Source organism: Oryzias melastigma, linkage group LG9, assembly GCF_002922805.2.
Source record: "Oryzias melastigma strain HK-1 linkage group LG9, ASM292280v2, whole genome shotgun sequence".
Lineage (NCBI taxonomy): Eukaryota > Metazoa > Chordata > Actinopteri > Beloniformes > Adrianichthyidae > Oryzias > Oryzias melastigma.
Window position 1 is genome coordinate 15,287,554 of NC_050520.1, and position 19,983 is coordinate 15,307,536.

Sequence of the window (19,983 nt, forward strand, 5' to 3'; positions counted from 1 at the left end):
CAGCTGACTGAACGTGCACGCCCAGAGCAAATCAATGCTTTGGTGAACGCTCAGAAGATACAGTTTTAGTGTGACTTCATTTATGTCTGTGACGCGTTTTCCTTTAGCAGGAAACCATCACGAACGTGGTTGAATCGAACAGCAAATGGTATCCTGCCAGTATTTTCTCCCTGATTACTCTTATAAGTGTCATAATCAATGTGTGCAAGTCTGAGACTGCAACATGTTCATGAAAACGCAGTCCAGGACGGTTTCTCCTGCACTGGAACGCCTGAATACATGTCCTGTTTTCAGCTCCTACACTGCAAAAAGAGGTAGCCAAAAAGTAGGAGAAATACACAAATCTTAAGAAGAAAATCACTAGAAAGTTGTAAAATACCGTAATTTCTACTTAATAAGACATCATATTAAAGAAAAAATATAAAACCAAAACAAGAAGTTCCACGCAAACATTTAAAAAGTGTTTTTGCTAGTTCCAAGCATATGCTTTGTATTTTTTTAGTTTTTATGTCCCAAACTCTTTTTTATTACAGTATCAAAAATTAGTGTAATAGGTTGAAATCAATCAATTTTAGAACAAAATGTGAACAAAATGAAAACACGATCTCAGTATAAGTTAGCCCATTTTAATAAATCCTCATAAAATCTAAAGTTAGTCCTTATTATTAGAACATACATTGAAATTTTTGGTTTAAAAAAATAATTAGAAATAATGCCAGTCTAACTTGTAAATATTTGTTGAACTTTAAAATAGCATCCTTAGAACTGAGGCCAAAAATACAGAGTAATGGAATAAATTGATTTAATATATATCTTTTTTATTCCTATGTCCAAACTCTCAATGAGACAAAATTATAATCGGTGCTTCTATTGAGAAAAGCTGTAAAGTTTAGAGAAAAGTGAGGTTAAAAGAGTTCAAACCTGGTAAAATGTGTTAAATATATCAACTAGTTTACAGTGTAGCTCGTAATCTTATGACACAAATGTGAAATAAACTCTAAACAGCCTGTGAAAAACTAAGTAAAACACACTGACTGTATTCTATCACTCTTTGTTACATTTTGTATTTTAACTTTTGCAAATTTTTATCATGTGACTATTTAGTCAACAAATACAGATTACAAAAAAAGCCTTCTGATTGAAGGATAGAGTATTTATGTTGTTACAAAAAGAAAAAAAAACATGAGTTATATAGATCTGCATCTTCAAAATGTCCAATTTCTCTCACTTTAAACGTCATTTTCCTCTCACAAGTGGTTCCAGACTTCTGATCTCTCCCTTTATACTGATAGAAAAGTGGTCGTTGTTCTCCCTTAAGAGGCCTAAATATCACATTAAGGGATCCAAAAAGTTTGTGGTCATGGACATTAAACCAAAGCAAATGTTAATGATGTGGCTGTGTGACTCAGCAGCAGTATTTCTTAAAGGTTCTCCACAGGACTCAGGTCCGCTATAGCTGTCAAAGCTCAGTTTGATGAAGATGATCTTGCTCCTTCACTTCGTCATCCTCCAAGTTTTCTATGTCGTTGAGGGGTACCCTAGCGGTGCTCCTACGGGTGCCTGTGAGGATATGATACCCCGCCACATGGGAGTGTTGCCTCAGCCGTCACCGGCTCCCTACTCTCTGCTGACCGACAGCAGGACTTTTGAAGCAGGAAAGCCTATAACAGGTAAGATTTCTTAAATATGACTCTCATCCACTGCAAAATGTTTTAGGATTTATTTGATACTCAAAGTTATTCAAAAAGTAGACATTAAACAGTAATATATTTGTTGTTTTTGTTCATTTATGGATCTGTCTTTTAAGTGATTCCAAGTTAAACATCATAAATGGTGCTACACAGATTTTAAAGCACACATATCAAAGAAACATAAGAGAAAACCTTTTGTTTTTCCCCACAGTGACCATTAAAGGTCCAGACTACAGGGGGGTTCTGCTGGAAGCCCGGACAGATGGCAGCACAAATGCTCTGGGGAGCTGGAGTCTTCCTCCTCCAGACACTAAATTTCTTCAGGTAACATTCTGCACTCCTGAACAGGAAGCGATGATAGAGACACTGAAGTATTTTCGTCTTAGTGCGCGGGGAATCCTCAGGGTGCAGTGACTCATGCCAACACCAACCTGAAGGGAAACAGCACTGTGTACAACTGGATACCGCCGAGCATCACGAATCCTGTCTATTTTGTGTGAGCACGTCACAGATTTACTTTTAAAAAGTCAGACTCCATTATTTTAATAAACTTTTGTGATTCAGGCTTTAAATTGTTTCTCTTCAGCGCAACAGTGGCAGAGCAGCGCACAGTCTTCTGGCTAAATGTGAGGTCTGCTACTCTGACTCGTGGTACGTACAGAGCAATGGGAATCCTCAGTTAAAACGAGTGCAGAAAATATTTGTAAGTTCTTTTTGTTTTTTGCTTGTCAGGAACCACAGCTGGGATTGGTCTGGCTACAGATGCAGGAGCCACAACGGCCGAAAACAAACCTTTCCTTCTCTTTGCTACATGCTTTTTGGTGTTACAGCTTCTGGGTTAAATACGTCATCTTTGCCATTTTGTGTTGACTCCTATTAAAATAAATAAATATACGTTATTGTGTGTTTTAGTTCAATTTATGCACAACCTTCTTCAAGAGTACTGTGGTGATTTGTTGACCTCATCTTTTATTTAGCGTGTCATACTGTGGTTTTATACCCACCACACAATGAGGAAGCATCAGTAGAATCTTCGAGCTTACATACCTCCTTGTTTTAAAATCATTAGCCTGTTCATCAATGTACATGGCGGCAGTCAGGTGGCCGTCAGGCGTGCAAAATGGCCTGATTTTTACATCCCCGGGATACCGGGTGACTGGTGACACTTGATATTAACACATCATCCAGTCAGAGCTTCTGCCGGCCACTGATCTGCCCTGACCGATGTCAGCTTTTAGAGAAAAATCGTCCGGTCGCTGTAGAATTGTAACTTTTTTTCCATCCTCTGCAACAGTCGTGCAGCATGTAAACATACGACTTCCACCTCCTGTTTACAGATGTATTTTGAGGTATGTAACCGGGGTGCAGGGTTATTTATAGGCTAGAACTGTCACCTCACGTCGAGAAAGGTTCAAATCCCGGCTGAGTCTTTCCTGTACATGCATGGATTCAAACTTCCTCCTTCCAAAAACATGGATACATTGATAAAATTGCCCCTTAAGTGTGAACTTGAGATTGGTTGTGTTACATTTTGACACATTTGCAAACTGTCTAGCATTTCCCACATCTTTACCCTCTAGTAGCTAGGATAGGCTCCAGCAACTCCAAGACCCTAAAACGTAATAAGCAGATGTAGAAGATGAGATCTGGTGCACGAAAACCTTCTGGGTAAATATGAATGTAAGATATCCATATATAAACTACTTATGAATATTACTTTCCTTGAGTGTCTGAATGATTTAATGAAAACAAATGTCAACATCAGTACACTCCAATAAAGGAAATTGTTATGGAATATGATTGGATCCTTTCTTCTGTTTGCTAAAATATTGTGTTTTAACTTAATAAAATAAAATTTAACTTAAAAAATATGGCTTTGCTGCTTGAATTTGTGTTACAGAATGAGATGAGATCATAGAAAATAAGAGTGAGCTGTTTAAAATAAAATAGAAGCAGCACTTTGGGATAAAACAAAAGTGAAGTCTCACTTAAAAGCACCCTCTTACTGAAACAAACAAGACCCAATTTTGAAGGCATATTCTGCTTTAACTCCTCCACAATAACAGTACCAACATATATATATTTTACATTTCTTGTGTTTCTTTTTTTTTACTCAAATGTAATTGATTTTGATTTGAATCATAAGCTGATTTTGATAATAAAATAAAATATTTGAAACAAATGTTTTTATTACACATATTGTCCTTTTATAATTTAGGCCAAATATAGAATTTGAAACTAAAAAGATCAAAAATAAGTTGTAACAACCAAAAAGTATAAGAAAAAAATAATGATCACATCCATGTTTTTTTACTGTCTACGCCTCCTTTCTTTTGGCAATGACAGCGGGAAATTGAACATTATGCCAGTTGTTATTGGATAAGAGGCATTAACTAAAATCAAAATAATTAAAATCAAGATCAAGTTTATCATTTTTTTCTAAAAAAAAAAAAAACATGATGCATGGATGGATAAGATGAGCAAATAGTGAAAAAGTGCGAGATCTGCGTGACACGCAGCTCCCAAAGACTGAATGGTGCTTTGGTATCGACTGAATTTCATTCAATTTATTGGAGAGCATGTTATGACCTGATTCTTCCACATGGTTTGATATGTAACCCAGATTTCTGCTCTGATGGTAGACAGAGACAACAAAGAGGCTTAAGAAAAGCATCACATTTATAGAAGATCTATAATTCCCTTCATCATCATTCGGTCCTAAAGCTGAAGCTGCAAAATACTTCAACAATATAAGCCCGCTTTTTCTCTGAATTCATTTGACCAAATGATTTCACTTGTTCTGTTTTCATCTGCAGTCGTTTTATGGTACTAAACTTCATACAATTACAAAATTAAATCCACCCACCTGCTCGCCGTTCAACCCACTAAGCAGGAGAAGGGCAGATTTTAACGTAATTGGGGGCTTTTGTAAGGTGACAACAGTCAAAATGAAGCTCAAACAAACAAAATAGCAGAAATATAAAAATAATGCACGCACATTCAGTTTTCCTACAGACAATATATCAGGTTTAAAAGAATACAATCACATTTAGATGCTGTTTCTGAAAGTCACATGACTAAAATTGATTGGAAATAGGGGGTTTGAACAACTTCTTTTTGATGAATTTAGATGCATTTGATGAATACGTTGTACCGTGTCTGCGACAGACATGGTCATATCTCCTTTTTTTTTATTTTTTAAATTGCCTTATCTGCTGAAACATTGATCTCAAAGTGACCCATGTGCCTGAGGTTGCATCTCCAGCCAGGCAATCTGCATCACTCAATTATAATTAGTCTCTTTCCACTGCGTGCTAAAAGCTAGCATATTCAGCAGGGATTCAAGCTTAAGCAATGGTCACCAATGCAACCAGCCAAATCAATAGTAAATGAGTCATGGAACGCTGCATCTCACTTCCCTGCTCATATGCACCTCACACCGCTAATGTGTTTTCCACCAAGGTCAGATGTGCAAATGCAGTGAGACAGAAGCCACATTGAGTTAGCCACCAGGCTGTAAAATATTCTAACAAACTACCTGGGAATGTCCAATAATTTACATTGTTTCAGGGAACAAATTCCACTACTCTGCATCAATGTAACAAAGTTCAACTTCCATTTTATTGAACAAATTAATTTAATCAGGTAAAAACTAATTGAGACAAATATCTCTTTTGTTGGCAAGAAGTTCTTAGCACACGTCACACAACATGATGACAATATAAAATAAAAGATTTACATGATCACAAATCATTAAAGTGCAGCTAAGTAACTTACTATTATGAAGTGCAACAGATGTAACACGGGTGCAATACTTGTGAATAGAAGGCCAAAGTGCAAAGTACTAAAAGATTTAAGTAAATCAAGTTTGGAGAGAAGGGGCTAAGGGCAGGGATGCCACATTTTTACATGATATTATTTTTAATATATTATATTATGTTTTTGGCTGTGGGCTGCACGGTGGCGCAGTGGTTAGCGCTCTTGCCTCACAGCGAGAAGGCCCCGGTTCGAATCCCAGCTGGGACCTTTCTGTGTGGAGTTTGCATGTTCTCCCCGTGCATGCGTGGGTTTTCACCGTGGACTCCGGCTTCCTCCCACCGTCCAAAAACATGCTTCATAGGTTAATTGGTGACTCTAAATTGTCCCTAGGTGTGAATGTGAGAGTGAATGGGTGTGTGATTGAGGCCCTGCGACAGACTGGCGACCTGTCCAGGGTAAACCCCGCCTTCGCCCATCAGTAGCCGGGATAGGCTCCGGTACCCCCGTTACCCCGAAAGGGAAGAAGCGTTCAAGAAAATGGATGGATGGATGTTTTTAATATTTTATGACTATGTTTTTGGACAACCATGTTGTAATATTGGACAATATTAATAAAATTGAATTGAATTAAATTAATGGACAGAGAGAAACAATAAATGACTGTATCATCAGCATAAAAATGGAATGATGCATTTGATAGGTTTTGACACAAGTTGTCAACAAATGCAGAACAAACTAGGTCCTAAAACCGAAGCCTGTTTCACATCTTTTGCATTATCTGGAACCTATTTGATAAATATTCAACAAACCAGGCTACAGTTTGATCAGAAATGCTAATCTTGACCGGCATTTTTACCAGGAGAGAATGATTGATAGTTTTTACAGTCAAGTGCTTGAAAAAAAATCATTTAGAACTGGTGTTTCCTTTTGAATTGTGTCTTTTATCTGCTTTAGTATACTCTTTAGTATAATATTCAAGTTGTCCTTATCTCATTCTTAATCAGGTACATCATAAGAGTGGTGTGGAAAGTATTCATTTTTTGTCTAGTTCTTATTTTCAAATGCATTGATCCTCATTCTGTAAAAGTTTACACTTGCTTTACTTTAAGACCCCTAAACTTATCTTCAGGTAGATTCAGTCATATTTAGGGCAAAAAAAAATTTAAAAAGTAAGTATTTCTTGATGCGGCGTTGAACCAGATTATCTCGATGCATATTTCCCAGCTGCACTGACATGAAGACCTACAAACCACAGCTGTGATTGGATTTAACAAGACTGACAATATTAATCCTTGGAAACATCTGTCGACTTGTTAACTCTTATGTGTGAGCGTGTACACAGTCAGGGATGCTTGAATACACACCAATACATGCATGACTGGAACCACACTCAAATGGTACCCCCTCAAGGTTAGTATCAATTAAACTGGGATTGAACACAGATCAAACACTTTTCCACGTGGACGCACTGTGTTCAGATTAAAACTATCCATCCCCTCCTGGAGGGGCTTAGTTGACATCTCTGGATTCCTTGCCTTCGTCTTTTCTCTTCATCTTCCTCGATCAACATGTCCAGCACCATAAAAAGGAAAAATATGAAAGTGTGTTCCTGTGATTCAAGTCCTGTGGACTTGAATAAAAAATCCTTCGGAACTATTTTTCGGTGAAAAGTTTTTGCTAATATGCACAACAGGTGGCAGAAGAGCTTTAGTCCCCCTTGAACAAGAAAAATCTGCCTAAACTATCAGAGACATACTTATGCATGGCGGATCATCACGAAGAGTCAGAGCTATGGTGAATTAATCAGGGAGTGGGCAGCGGATTTACTCCCTCAGCGGCCGAGTAAATTAAAATCATCATATAGATGGTGAGTGAGATGACACATTATTTATAAAAACGTTGCAACGTTGGCATCTATGCATTTAGAGGATAATAGTGACTTTTGCAGCATCAGCTTGATGTGTTGCTCGCTCCATGTTTGGTTTTCAGTGGCCGGCCTTCTGAGCTTAAGTAGGGTTCATGCTCACAGTGAACACTATGTCTGTTATGTAATAGTTTGGTAGTTAAAGGGTTAGAGCTCAAGGCTGAGCCATTTTACATGAAGAGTGGGTAGGGGCTGGGCAGCAAAGAGATTGGAGAAAGGCAGAGCGTATGTGTGAGCTGCAACGCTGGAAAACAGGGAGAGAGATGCTCACACAGCTGAAAAAGTGCCAGTCCAGAAGAAAAGAAAAGACAGTCGAGGGGATAGCTGGAATCAGGAGTGAAGAGGATGAAGGTATGAGCTGATGGAGGCGGGAAACGCTGAAGGACTACAGGGGAGGACCAAGTTTTGAACCATAGGAGAACGAGAAAGGGGATGACACATTTTTGGTGATTACATGAACATTGTTTTGTATCTGAAGCATTAGGAATTAAAGAATAAATGAAGCGGTTTTGATTTATTTGTGTTAAACTAAACAAACTTTTCAGTTTTCTTTGGAGTCAAATTCTTGTAATTGCTCACATTTTCCCAAAGTGTGAGAAAGAAGCAAACTGAAGGACAATGTGAGGCTGAAAAATGACAAGAAGGTTCCCGTACGTCCTGAGTTCCAGCACAAGAATACACAAAAGATGGACTTGACATCTTACATTTGACCTGGTTTTCCAGATTAAGCGCTTAGTTCCACTGGAATCAAATGGGAAGAATGAAGCTCGCTGGAAAATAATCTGTACGATTGAAACTTTAACAAGGCTGGACAGCTCACAACCACATGTATCGCTGCGTCGTCTCTTCAAATGCCGCCAGAATGGGAAACCAACTCAAGCAAAAAGAAGTGAACAAGGATTTGAGAGAAAATCCACAATCTGCCCGACTGGAGGTCTTGCTAAGATGTTTGGATCAGGTGGTCGACTGAGAGCATGGATCCAGAGGGCGCACAGGGCAGTTTGCTCAGCAAGGTTAACGTACCTGACCACGCTCACTACATCGTCGCTATATTTGTGTTTGTCATTGGGGCACTCGGCATCACTGGGAATGTTCTGGTTATGTTTGCCTTCTACAGGTGAGTTTCAGCCACTTTTATGCTTATTAACTTTAATTTGATGAAAGTAGTTCTTATACTGAGGAGCACACAGGTGTAATAATTATATAGTGACTAATTATTATGTATAAATGAATGTAGTTGAGCAAACTTTGTGTTGATGCTTTCAGTTTTTGTTTATTATCTTTCATATTAAAAATTCTACAAGTCCTGAATAGTTGAAGAGCATTTCAAGAAATATTCTTGAAACAAAATGCAGTTTATTAAGTAAAAGCAAACTTTTTGTTGATTTTTTGTTTGAAATTAGGTTATTTTTAGGTAGAAAGCATACTTATAAATGCACATTTAACCAGGTTAATGGTTTCATAACAGTACTGAGCATCAGTTAAAATCTCATTTATGATTCAGCTCAAATAAACTAAGGATTTGACTCCAACCATTCAAAGTAATGAATAAGAGGTGAAGTTCAAACACTTATTAATATTCCAAAAAATGTGCTTTTTACGTTAGAACTTTTTTGCAAAACTCTAAAACGAGTTGCTCTGTAATGCCGTTTAAAGAAGCTGTGACTTCTCTTTGTGTCACTGACATGAAATGCTCAAAGAAAAGTGGGTCAGCACACATATGCGTGTGTGTGTGGTGGAAATATTCAGAAGCTCTCATATTCCATCTGTCCATCACTGTGGACAGATTAGATGGGCTGTTGAGCGTGATGTCCTGATAAATTGAGTTCACTGTTACGAGTTCCAAGAACATTCATTTAGAAATAAACACACAGAAGCACGGACTCACGCAGACAGGGAGAGTGATCTGATGGGCTTACATTTAATCAATCACTTTTACAGAAACAGTGCTGGGACATCGGGGAAACATGGAATAATGTTGCATCATTTGGCACAATTTGTCCAGAGAAAAACATTTTCAGGTGACGTAGTGGAGCTAAAAAGTATTTAGTCAGCCACCGATTCTATCAACTCAGATAATAAAACTTGAAAATCACCAACTTAAAGTGTTTAGTCATTACGTTCTTTCATTGACAAATTTTAAAACTCATATATGTTCGTCCTTGGTGTTACATTTATAACTCTTTTGTGTGTTTGTGCAGCAACAAGAAGCTTCGCAACCTGCCGAACTATTTCATCATGAACTTGGCCGTCAGTGATTTCCTCATGGCTTTCACACAGTCTCCTATCTTTTTCATAAATTGCCTTTACAGGGAATGGATGTTTGGGGAGATGGGTACATTTCTTACATTTTTCATTAAATTAAGTTTTGTCACACAGAACTGTGTATTCTCTGACTGATCTGCTTTTGTGTTGTAGGGTGTAAGATTTATGCATTCTGCGGAGCCCTGTTTGGCATTTCCTCCATGATAAACCTGCTGGCCATCTCCGTGGAGCGGTATCTGGTCATCACTAAGCCCCTGCAGACGATTCACTGGAGCTCAAAAAGAAAAACTACTCTTGCGATTTTCCTGGTCTGGTTTTATTCCTTGGCTTGGAGTCTGGCTCCTCTGGTTGGATGGAGTGAGTTCTCTCAAACCGCAGATGTTTGAAAGCATGAATTGCATTATTATCATAGACATTTATGCCTTTTCTCTCCACACTTTCAGGCTCTTACATTCCTGAGGGCCTGATGACATCCTGCACGTGGGATTATGTTACCTACACACCGGCTAATAGAAGCTACACCATGATGCTTTGCTGTTTTGTCTTCTTTATTCCCCTGGGAATTATCCTTTACTGCTATCTTCGAATGTTCCTAGCGATACGAAAGACCAGCAGGTACTGTGAGTCTTCCATCACTTTATCGTACATGTGACTGAGAAACAGTTCATTCTTCTTCACCTGTAGGGCAGTGGAACGTCTGGGGACGCAGGTGAGAAAATCTACCATGATTCAACAGAAGACCATTAGGAGTGAGTGGAAGCTGGCAAAGATTGCCTTTATTGTCATCGTGGTCTACGTTCTGTCCTGGTCTCCGTACGCCTGTGTCACACTCATTTCCTGGGCTGGGTAAGAGACTGTTTCTACTTCAATTTATGTGAAAGTAAAGTGAAGTTATTTGTTTAACCCCTTGACACCTGAATCTTCTTCCAACTATGATAAAAAACTAAATTGACTTATATTTTGGCTTTCACGTTGTTCACCTCTTGACATATCCCATCAGGAGTATAGCGTTATATTGATGCTAGCTCAACTTGTTATTGAAACAAATCTGGACTTTGAAAAGTAAATGATTCTGTAAACCCGTGGTAATTTTGGGTGATAAATTACAAGATCTTTGGGTCTTAACAGCCATGATATGGTAAAAAAAAATACAATAGTAAGGTATAAGCTCATTACGCCCCTGGGACAGGAACCATGGTTTCCCAGCTGACTGAGTCATCCAACTGACATCTTTTTGCCCTTTTGTGCAGATGCTAAAATTAGATAATTTTGAGGTGGTCTGATATGTTCGTATCAACAGGCATCAAGAGGTTAACCCTATTACAACGGAAAATATGACAGCTACTTTTGCCAAAATATTGCAGGAAGAGACACATTTTTCAGTTTTTACCAGATTGGAAACAACTTTTTCAGGTTCTGACCCATTGACAATATATGAGAACTGGACCGTGGAAGTCTGATGTCACTAGTAGAAAATTTCTTACTTTGAGCTCCAACCAAATTAATGAATCCAAATGTCGTCAATGAGCAGTGATTGGTCCAAAATCTATCAATCAAGAGTTGTGAAAGTTTGAGGTGGGGACTAGCAGGCAACAGTGGCTTTCACCTCAAACTGTGAAAGTTTGAGGTGGGGACTAGCAGGCAACAGCTGATTTTACTGAGGCATCTGATTGGTCAGTTTATAACTTGAATAACTACAGAAAAAATATTGTGAAAAAAAAGCAGAGCAGCAAGAGCATGTTAAAAAAATGTAATAGAGGAAAAATGGTTATTCTGACAAATGTAATGATGGAGTAACCACTGTTTATTTCTCAATAGAAATCTATGGGATTTTGGCTTTAGGGAGGGAGGAGTTACTCTGTCCAGTTCTCATATACAGTTCTGCACCAAATGATTTTTGTGTAAATCCACTAGGCTGAAACCCCCACTGAGCATGACTGGTGTGAGACACATTTTCACATAAACACATAACACAGTTCAGGATAAGATCAGACCATCTAAATACTGTATAATTTTAGTCATAATCCCTTAATTACAAAAGATAATGACAACTCTTAAAACAGTAATAATAGAAAAGTTAGGGAATAGTTTATTTTTCAAAATAATTATTCATTACTAATCCCCTGTGCATTCAGCTGCTTAAATATATATATATAAAATAGGAGACGTGTATATTTGTGCAGCACTGCATTAAGTTCAAATACCCAAAATGAGTGATAACAGATGGTGAATTTGCTCATTGGTCTTCATCTTACCACAGAATTCACCAAACCACTTCACAGAAGAGTTATGTAACTGAAATGACTTCTCCTGCTCATGTTTTAGGGTAAGGTAGGCTTAGATGCTCACACACATTTGCACAGAAAATGCATTCACACATGAGCAGAGATGATGGGCTTAACCAGCTCTCTTTAGCATCTGGCACATGCTAATCCGTGATCGCTTTTCGTTACAAAACCAACATGAAGTGCAAGAGGGAAGTTAACTTTTTATTCTCTATGGTTTATTCTCACACCATAATACACTATCAAGCCTGAAGAAAAAAAAATATTATTAAATTGAGGGAATTTTTTGTGTGTTTGACTCATTTAGTTATGCTGACATCCTATCACCGTACTCCAAGGCTGTCCCTGCGGTCATAGCAAAGGCCTCAACCATCTACAACCCCATCATATACGCTATCATACACAACAAATACAGGTAAAATGCCTATCGTAGCTTTTGTTCTGCTTTATTTTCCTATTTCTTTATTCAAACTATTGATCTGTCCTTCATCCAACAGGATGACTTTGGCAGAGAAATTTTCTTGCCTGAGGTTCCTGTCTCCCACTCCTCCAAAAGAATGCACCTCCTACTCCTTCAGCGAGTCCTCCTTCAGGGACTCCATCATCAGCAGACAGTCTTCAGTCTCAAGAAGTCATTTTATCAACACTTTGCCCAGTCGCACCGACATGGTAAGCCATGCGAAGTGATTCCTTGTTTAAATGTTCCTATTAAGATGAGCTAGGGCTGTAAAAAAAACTTTGAAATTTGGTTTAAATCACAATTTATGTTTATTGTAGACAGGAACATCACACTGAAGTTTATAAATTATTAAAACAAGGAATATTAAATGGGCATTAAAGGGCATTAGCGATCAGTTCTACTCATAATAAAGCATGCATCATAGCAAGAGAGAGAAGTGGGCGGCCCCCAGCCTAATTTCTATGATGACAAAAACCAGTTTCAATCACCGGTTTAATATGAGGGCTAAAAGTTAGAGTAAACGATGATGATCAGGTTTCATCCTGTTTCTGAATAACTTAATGAGAATATCAAAACTTCTCTCTCTTGGCTACAAGACCAATAACTAAAATGTCAGTTTAATGGATTATTCTCTTGTTTGTGAGTGTCTGTGGCCCTGTGAAAAGTGTATTGTTCAGATGGGATAGGCTCCAGCAGCACTGTGACCCCTAAAGGGATTAAGTGAGTTTGGAAAATGAATGAATGGATAAATGTTTCAGCTTGCTTTGCATAATTTGGCCACGAGGCGCCAGTCTGAAATGAGCTTATACAGTAAATGAGACTATGTGAGTTGAATCTATTAGTATAGCTTTTGGTGATGAATATCAAGAGGCTAATTTGTGAATTCCTTTCCTTTTAGTTTAGTAGAACTGTGTTTTGTTAGAGATCAGAACCATGCTTTATTTAGTGGATCTCTCTATATTTTATGTGGTTATTTTGAGCTGTGTCATTTATTGGTGGAGGCTGCAGATTGGACCAGAGCTGAAGGAGGTTTTGGTTGAAATCCCCTAATTATTCTTCACTTTTTGAAGAGGAAGAACAGGTTTCAGTGTTTTTACTTGTTTGCTTACTGAAGCTTGGTTACAGTTTGGAGCTGTTGTTGAGAGACCGAGAAGCTTAGCTGTATCCCTGCCTCCAAAAATCTTTCCAGAAATTCCCCAAACATTTTCTGCATTAACATATAGGAGAAAACTAGAGTTAAGAAAACATCAGTTTACACCTGCACCTCCACTTTAACCACAAATAACAACATAAAAAAGCTAATGACTCAAGCACAAAAGAATAGAGCCGACTTAAGCAGAAAACAATACTGTTGATGTCAGGAGGGAAAAGGCACAACAAAGCGGAGTAGAAAACAAAAGCACACAAAGCAGAAACACCGACAGCTGAGCTCCTCCCTGAAGAGAAACTGACGTCTCCTTCAGCTCTGGTCCAAACTGCAGCCTCCACCATCAGGAACCCTTAAAAACCATCACAAAATATACTGTGGTTCACAATATAGTCATCAATCATGATATGTAAAACATTTCAGCTCCATTCGGTCATCCTCTAAAGTCAAAAAAGCAAATGAAAGGATATTTTATCATCAAGATAACGCAGTAGGAAAAAGATTTAATGAAAATAAATTATTTTAACAAGATAATTGTCCCATTCCATCAAACTTTCAGAGTATTTCTTCTCTTTCCTTCAGGAACTCAAAGATGTGCAGGTGGAAGCTGTGAGCAGGAAATCCAGCAGTTCTTTCAGAGGGATGTCATCATACAGCGGCTCTTGCAGAGAAAGATCCTGTAAGAGGCAACTCGAGTGGAAAAAGATAAACACATATACGACAGAGAAGGTAAAACTGTTCATCTATACAAACTAAACAAAAAAAAGGAAAATAGAAAAGGGCAATTCTAGCTCCACATATGACGAAGATGTTAGGGGTTTCTAGTTAAGTGATGATGACTGTGATAGAATAGAAATGTATTTTATTATTATCTCAAATTCATCTGGTAACATGACTTTTTTCATGTGGATAGAAGTAATTATATTTTAACTTAGAGTACAGAATTCTCAGTTTGGATTTTGTGATATCATGGTTGCATTGAATAAAACTAAATGTACAAAATATATAAATATTTAGGGTAAGGGCAGGATTATTCATATAAGGATTTCATTGTAGGCTACCTAAAACAATGACAAATAAAGATATCTATCTAAAGATTGAGATTTTGAAAGGTTTTTATGGAGAGAAAAACGACTCACCCCGATTTGTGTGTGCGTATTTCTTGATTTTTAACTCATAGAATACTTTTTGTGTCTAACTGTAGATGCAATTGTGTATTCACATGTATAAAAATTCAAATTTCAAAAAATACAAAATGCAGTTTACACATGCACAACTTACAGTTACGACAGCTTGAAAGAATCTTTAAAAATCTTTAAAAACTATGAACATACCGCTTGTTATGCACACACAAAACCGCATTTACGCACAAATTTGACACTTTTCACATCTCCAAGATTCATGTGTAAATGATGCATTTAAATGCTGCTAGAATGCTGGGTCATCAGAGTTTTCTTTTCAGCCGCTTTGAACTTAGATTGTGAATATTATTGGGTAAAGAAGACATTTTCTCACTTTCTTATGTTTAATAATTTATTTTAAATAGTCTAAATATGCATTTTTTAAACAATCAACACTAAAGTTTATCTATTTTGATCGCTCCCCCGTGAAGTTACGCACAAACTGTATTGTATGAGTTACAAATCAAGGTTTATACAATTCTGGGTGAGTCTATTTCTCTCCATAGTTTTAATTCATTAGGTCTGTAAACCTCACTTTTTTTTTTAGAGGTTTATGAAAAAAAGATTTTAAAAAATTATAGCAAATCATCAATATTTGTGTTATGGTCTCAACTAAAATGTTGTTTTATTTGGTGCTGTTTTGTATTTTTCTTTCCATTACTAAATTACACGTTTTTCTCAAAAAGTTTAAGAAATTAGATATCTATTAAGATTTTTTTAGAGTTATTTAAGTTAGGTTACCAGTGACAGAAGCTTTCCTTGTGCTGGTTGGTGGTGTTTGACTAAAACAATGTAAAAAGAAAAGATTATCGCATAATTTACTTTCATCAGTTTTAATGCAGAAAAGTCCTTTTTAATTTCCCTAATCAGGAAATATGAGCATAAAATCCAAACCTGCAAACCCTAATTTATCTGAAACATGGGCTACCGATTCAGATGAATAGAAATCCATTCGACATCAGCACCCTGCACAAAAACAGTTTCCTAACATTTTTTTTGTTACTTTTTTCCTTCATTATTTGGTCTTTTCCCCATTAGTGGCAGACTGATGAGCAGCTGTCCCTCACTGCTGTCGTTCTTGTGGCAGATGTCCCTCTCCGTGACACTGCAGCCCAGCATTATTTATATAATGTCTTTTTAATTCATGGATTTAAAGAAAATATTAGAGAAAACCAAACAAAGAAACAACAGCAGTCTGTAAATAAGACATCAAGTCTGAATATAGTTTCTTGGGATTATGCTATAAATACATATTTGGTGTGGAAATTAAAATTAAAAAATCAGTTTTTCACTTTTTTTTGTGCCTTTATGTGTATTCCCTCACATTGCCAGCATCCATCCACCCTTGGTGACCCACTGAGCGACTTGAACCATGAACTGGTCTCCAACTCTTTGACCATCGCCACTCTCCCTTTGCTTCTTCTTACAAAGAGGTGCAGCAAGAGTCTAATCAACGAGATTCCAGGACCTCACGGGGAGAAAAGCAGCTCTGTTGACAGGCTCAACAACTGCATAAGTGACTCCGCTGATTCACTGCAGCATGGCAAAACACCACCCAGTGCCCCCAGGTCGCCTCAGACTATTCCACGGATTATCGTCATTAGCCCCACCAGCGAAAGCAGCCTCATCAACTATGACAGCATTCACTCTGAAGACAGCTTTGAATCGATGGAAAACAATCTTTTTGTGAGCCTGAACTTCTCATCAGAAGTCTTTGAGGCAGTGAAGCTTCTCTCTTGACCAGCTGGACTCCTGACGTTTTTTCTTCTATTTTCTTCTTCTATTTTGTAAATATTTTATGAATATTTAATTTTCTACAAGGAAATTTAATAAAAGGATATTCTAATGTGCAAATATAACCCCATAGTCAATGCAGATGTCAAATTATTCCCTACGCTACAATGTTAAATAACAGACGAAATGGTAGCAGATGGAAAAGATACAATACTAAAATTAAAGTTTTGGATTCATTTCTCGTCCTCTCAAAAAATAAAAGAACAGTAGCAACATTAAGTTGTAAGTAGATATAGTGCAGACGCTGTTCTTCTGTTACCACTCTCTGCAGTGATGCAGCAGTGAAATGAAAAGAGGAGGCTGTTTATACTGCAAGACTAGTGACAGTCTGATAAGGAGCTAAGTACATTTTCATGGAACAATGTAATTTTCTCTAAAATGATTTGTGTTGCTCACCACTCTGATGGGTTTTGCAGCAGGTGCTCGGTGGCGAACAGCAAAGAACAGAGAAGAGCAATGGTGTTTTTTATGATATCATCTGCGTGTTTCAAGAACTATGCATGACATTTAGGACATGCATTCAATTCTGCACATTTCCATACTCTGTTAAAGCCAGAGTTGTTATCTCTGCTGCTTTTGGACACAACCTATCAGCATTCTTAGCCCTTATAAAGGTAATTTAGGTCAGGGGTCTGCAACCTGAGGTTCTGGAGTGGTCCTTTGATCCCTCCTTTGTGTCTCTTAATAGAAAATTTAATCATTTCTATACTTTGATAGATTTGTGTGTCGCATTCCGCAGAAAATTAAATTCAGGTCAGTGAGCACAACTAGAATTCACACTTAAGGTAAACCGGAATAAATATCTGTTATGAAAAAAAAAAAAAAAAAATCACAGATTGTAAAGGCGCCATAAGGTCCAAAAATACAGTAAATACTGTTCTGACATCACACTTCCTACTTCTTCATTTGCTGCATTGAGGTGATCCTATGTGGTACAAGGTGTCTTTTATTTTGAAAGGAAGTCAACGTCTCTCAGAACTGTTGCTTTTTTAATATCTTTTCTCCTTGTGTTTTATTTATGCAAAAATACTGATTTTTATTTATATTTATCATAAAAGTCACAATACCTTTAATATAAGTCACTGTCGTATTTTTCTAAAGGATGAAGTAAGACTCAGTGGCTCATATTTGTGAGAGATCGACCCAAATGGGACTTTCAGCGTCGGAGGTTGCAGACCAGATTCAGGTTAATCTCCAATAAATATTTAGGACTTTTAAGGGGGTTCTTTGCTTGTTTTTGCTTAAAAACTCTTGTGTTTGTTCTGATGGACTGAAGCATTTTAGATGATTTGTTATCAACAGATTGGAATTTTTAATGTGTCTGACTTCACACAGGGTTCCTTCCTACACCCATGTCCATGTCTTTTATATTTGTCTGAGAGCAAAGGTGCTCTATAAAAACAAGACTCGACAAAATAAAGGTAAACAAGGATCGTAGTACTGAACGTCCTAAATGTAGCAGATTTTGTTGTAAATTTGCTTACATGTATTTGTTCAAATTGAGAACTAAGCAAACTCCAGATGATTTCAACCCAACTGCACACATTTCATTTAAGTTTAAAATTTCTCAATCTTAGACAGTATGTTCTGTTTTAGATCTAGAAGATCTTTACAACTTTTGCTGCTTTATGTACTTCTTTATATTCTAAATCATTTTTGTGTCTTCTGTAAAATAAATGGTTTTGTTAAAAAAAAAGAAGTCAATAAATAACTTTGTTTTTCAGCTTGTCTCTTGTAAAGTTAAAACCTTGGGAGAAAAGTATTGACATTTTTATTATTTGCTAAAGATACTGACTGAACAAATCATTCTTAACATCTTTGGAGTTTAATTTTCCTTCTTGACTTTGGGACTTCCATACACAGATGTTTACCATAGCAGCCAATTAGTTTTTTATATCGCATGCACAACCAGCATCATGCATGTGTTAGGTGTTCTTTTTAAATGAAGAATCACTGACTCTGATTTTCTTGCATAAGTTTATTTATTTAGTCTTTTTTCGTAACTCTAGGCTTTCCCCAACCAGTTATTTGCTTAAGAACTTTTTTACTGAAACAATATTGCGTTTATGAGGCCCAAACTATTTACAAAAATGTTTGATTCCATTGTAGATAAAAATTACTGGTTCTGGTTATTTATTTGTTCTGTTGATTAATAGTCATTTTGCAGAAATATTACAAATACCTCAAGAAAAACTGGTTGAAATAGATTAAATAGTTGCTTTAATTTTCTAAAAGTTAATATTTAATTTAATTTAATCCTATTTTGGACATAATTAAGCATTAAGATGAGCACTTTGGGTATTGAGTTGTGCAGCAGCTCTAACACTGAGAAAATATAAACATTCATTCAATAAATAGCCTTGAATACTTAAGCTGAGGGGCTTCAAATTTAGACTCATATTGTAACAAGAAGCTATCAGAGAAAAACTGAGATGACACTAATAAAGATCTAATCCTTTCACCAAGAGATTTAGCCATCGTTTACTAATGTTTCTACAACAAAACCCACAAAACAGACACAAAGCAAAAAGATTTGAGCTACCAGTCCTAGATCATTCGATTCCTGATACTATGGTGCTAAAGAGGTTGCATTAATAAATTTTCTTGGCTCCTGAAAAGAAGTTTCTTGGCAGGATGAAGCTAATGGACACAAAAACAGATGTTAACTGCATTCTTCCATTGGTATCACAATGCTCTGAAAACGTCTTTAAATCAATCCTTCTGTCCACAAGAAGAGCTGAGTGACGTCATTTACACAGAATATACACCCAGAGAGAGAAGACTTGTGCTTTAGGTCAGGATAAATGAGCTGAAGCCTAAACGAATTTAATCCTTTTTGAATATATTTTATATTATCACAAAAGAAAAGAACAAAATATAATTAAATAAATAGAAATATTTTTTTTATTGAAAAAATACATTTAAAATTTGTCTTTTAAAACATTTTCTTTTTATTTTTTGATGCAGATTTGTCAAAAATAAATAAATAAATAAAAAGGGGGTTAATTTGTGTTGAGAGATAGTTAGAGCTGATGGAAAACACCTGTGTCAGTGGCCATGCCAGACAGCAAATGAAGATGTCAGTGTTTAATTTAACGCAAAGAATTATTTTGAATTTGAAACCAGAATGAAAAGTTTTATTAAGGGAAAAGTAATACAGATTTAGACATGGAAAAACTAAGATGGTAAGAAGAAAGAAACAAAAAGACGGTGGGGAATATGTTGTAAGTAGGAGCATTAGAGAAGATTATATATTTTCTAGACATACTTTTCTAAACTAACAAGATAGGAAAACGTGCGTGTGGGAATTGTAAATTCAGTAGTGATAAAGAGACTATAGACATATGACGATTCTGCAAGAAATTGTTGAATATTATCTTAACTCTGCTGTGTAACTTGCAGGGCTCCATCTGTGTTGAAATAAAATCACTAACATGTAATGACTTAAAGTCACCACTGGGTGGCGGTAGAAAATAA

General features: G+C 36.8%; 2 protein-coding genes across 2 annotated transcripts; both read left to right on the forward strand.

Moving 5' to 3' along the window:
• Nucleotides 1-1,426: 1,426 nt before the first annotated feature.
• On the forward strand, nt 1,427-4,132 carry si:dkey-251i10.2 (uncharacterized protein LOC562682 homolog). Its single transcript, XM_024275866.2, has 5 exons — nt 1,427-1,670; nt 1,903-2,015; nt 2,078-2,187; nt 2,278-2,342; nt 2,424-4,132. The coding sequence occupies exons 1-5, from the start codon at nt 1,475-1,477 to the stop codon at nt 2,531-2,533; spliced, it is 594 nt and encodes a 197-aa protein (XP_024131634.1). The 5' UTR covers nt 1,427-1,474; the 3' UTR covers nt 2,534-4,132.
• A 4,186-nt stretch (nt 4,133-8,318) lies between these two features.
• LOC112148502 (melanopsin-A) lies at nt 8,319-16,746 on the forward strand. The gene is made up of 9 exons (XM_024275683.2): nt 8,319-8,491; nt 9,576-9,709; nt 9,793-9,996; nt 10,083-10,254; nt 10,324-10,485; nt 12,232-12,339; nt 12,422-12,593; nt 14,114-14,260; nt 16,045-16,746. The coding sequence occupies exons 1-9, from the start codon at nt 8,349-8,351 to the stop codon at nt 16,450-16,452; spliced, it is 1,650 nt and encodes a 549-aa protein (XP_024131451.1). The 5' UTR covers nt 8,319-8,348; the 3' UTR covers nt 16,453-16,746.
• The last annotated feature ends 3,237 nt before the right edge of the window (nt 16,747-19,983 follow it).

Bases quoted from the DNA above. Each gene is read 5' to 3' on its own strand.
- LOC112148502 (XM_024275683.2), top strand. From the start codon at position 8,349: ATGGATCCAGAGGGCGCACAGGGCAGTTTGCTCAGCAAGGTTAACGTA. The intron at 10,255-10,323 runs GTACTGTGAGTC...CTTCACCTGTAG, and splicing joins GCGATACGAAAGACCAGCAG to GGCAGTGGAACGTCTGGGGA. The intron at 14,261-16,044 runs GTAAAACTGTTC...TCACATTGCCAG, and splicing joins ACACATATACGACAGAGAAG to CATCCATCCACCCTTGGTGA.
- si:dkey-251i10.2 (XM_024275866.2), top strand. From the start codon at position 1,475: ATGAAGATGATCTTGCTCCTTCACTTCGTCATCCTCCAAGTTTTCTAT. The intron at 1,671-1,902 runs GTAAGATTTCTT...TTTTCCCCACAG, and splicing joins AGCAGGAAAGCCTATAACAG to TGACCATTAAAGGTCCAGAC. The intron at 2,188-2,277 runs GTGAGCACGTCA...GTTTCTCTTCAG, and splicing joins ACGAATCCTGTCTATTTTGT to CGCAACAGTGGCAGAGCAGC.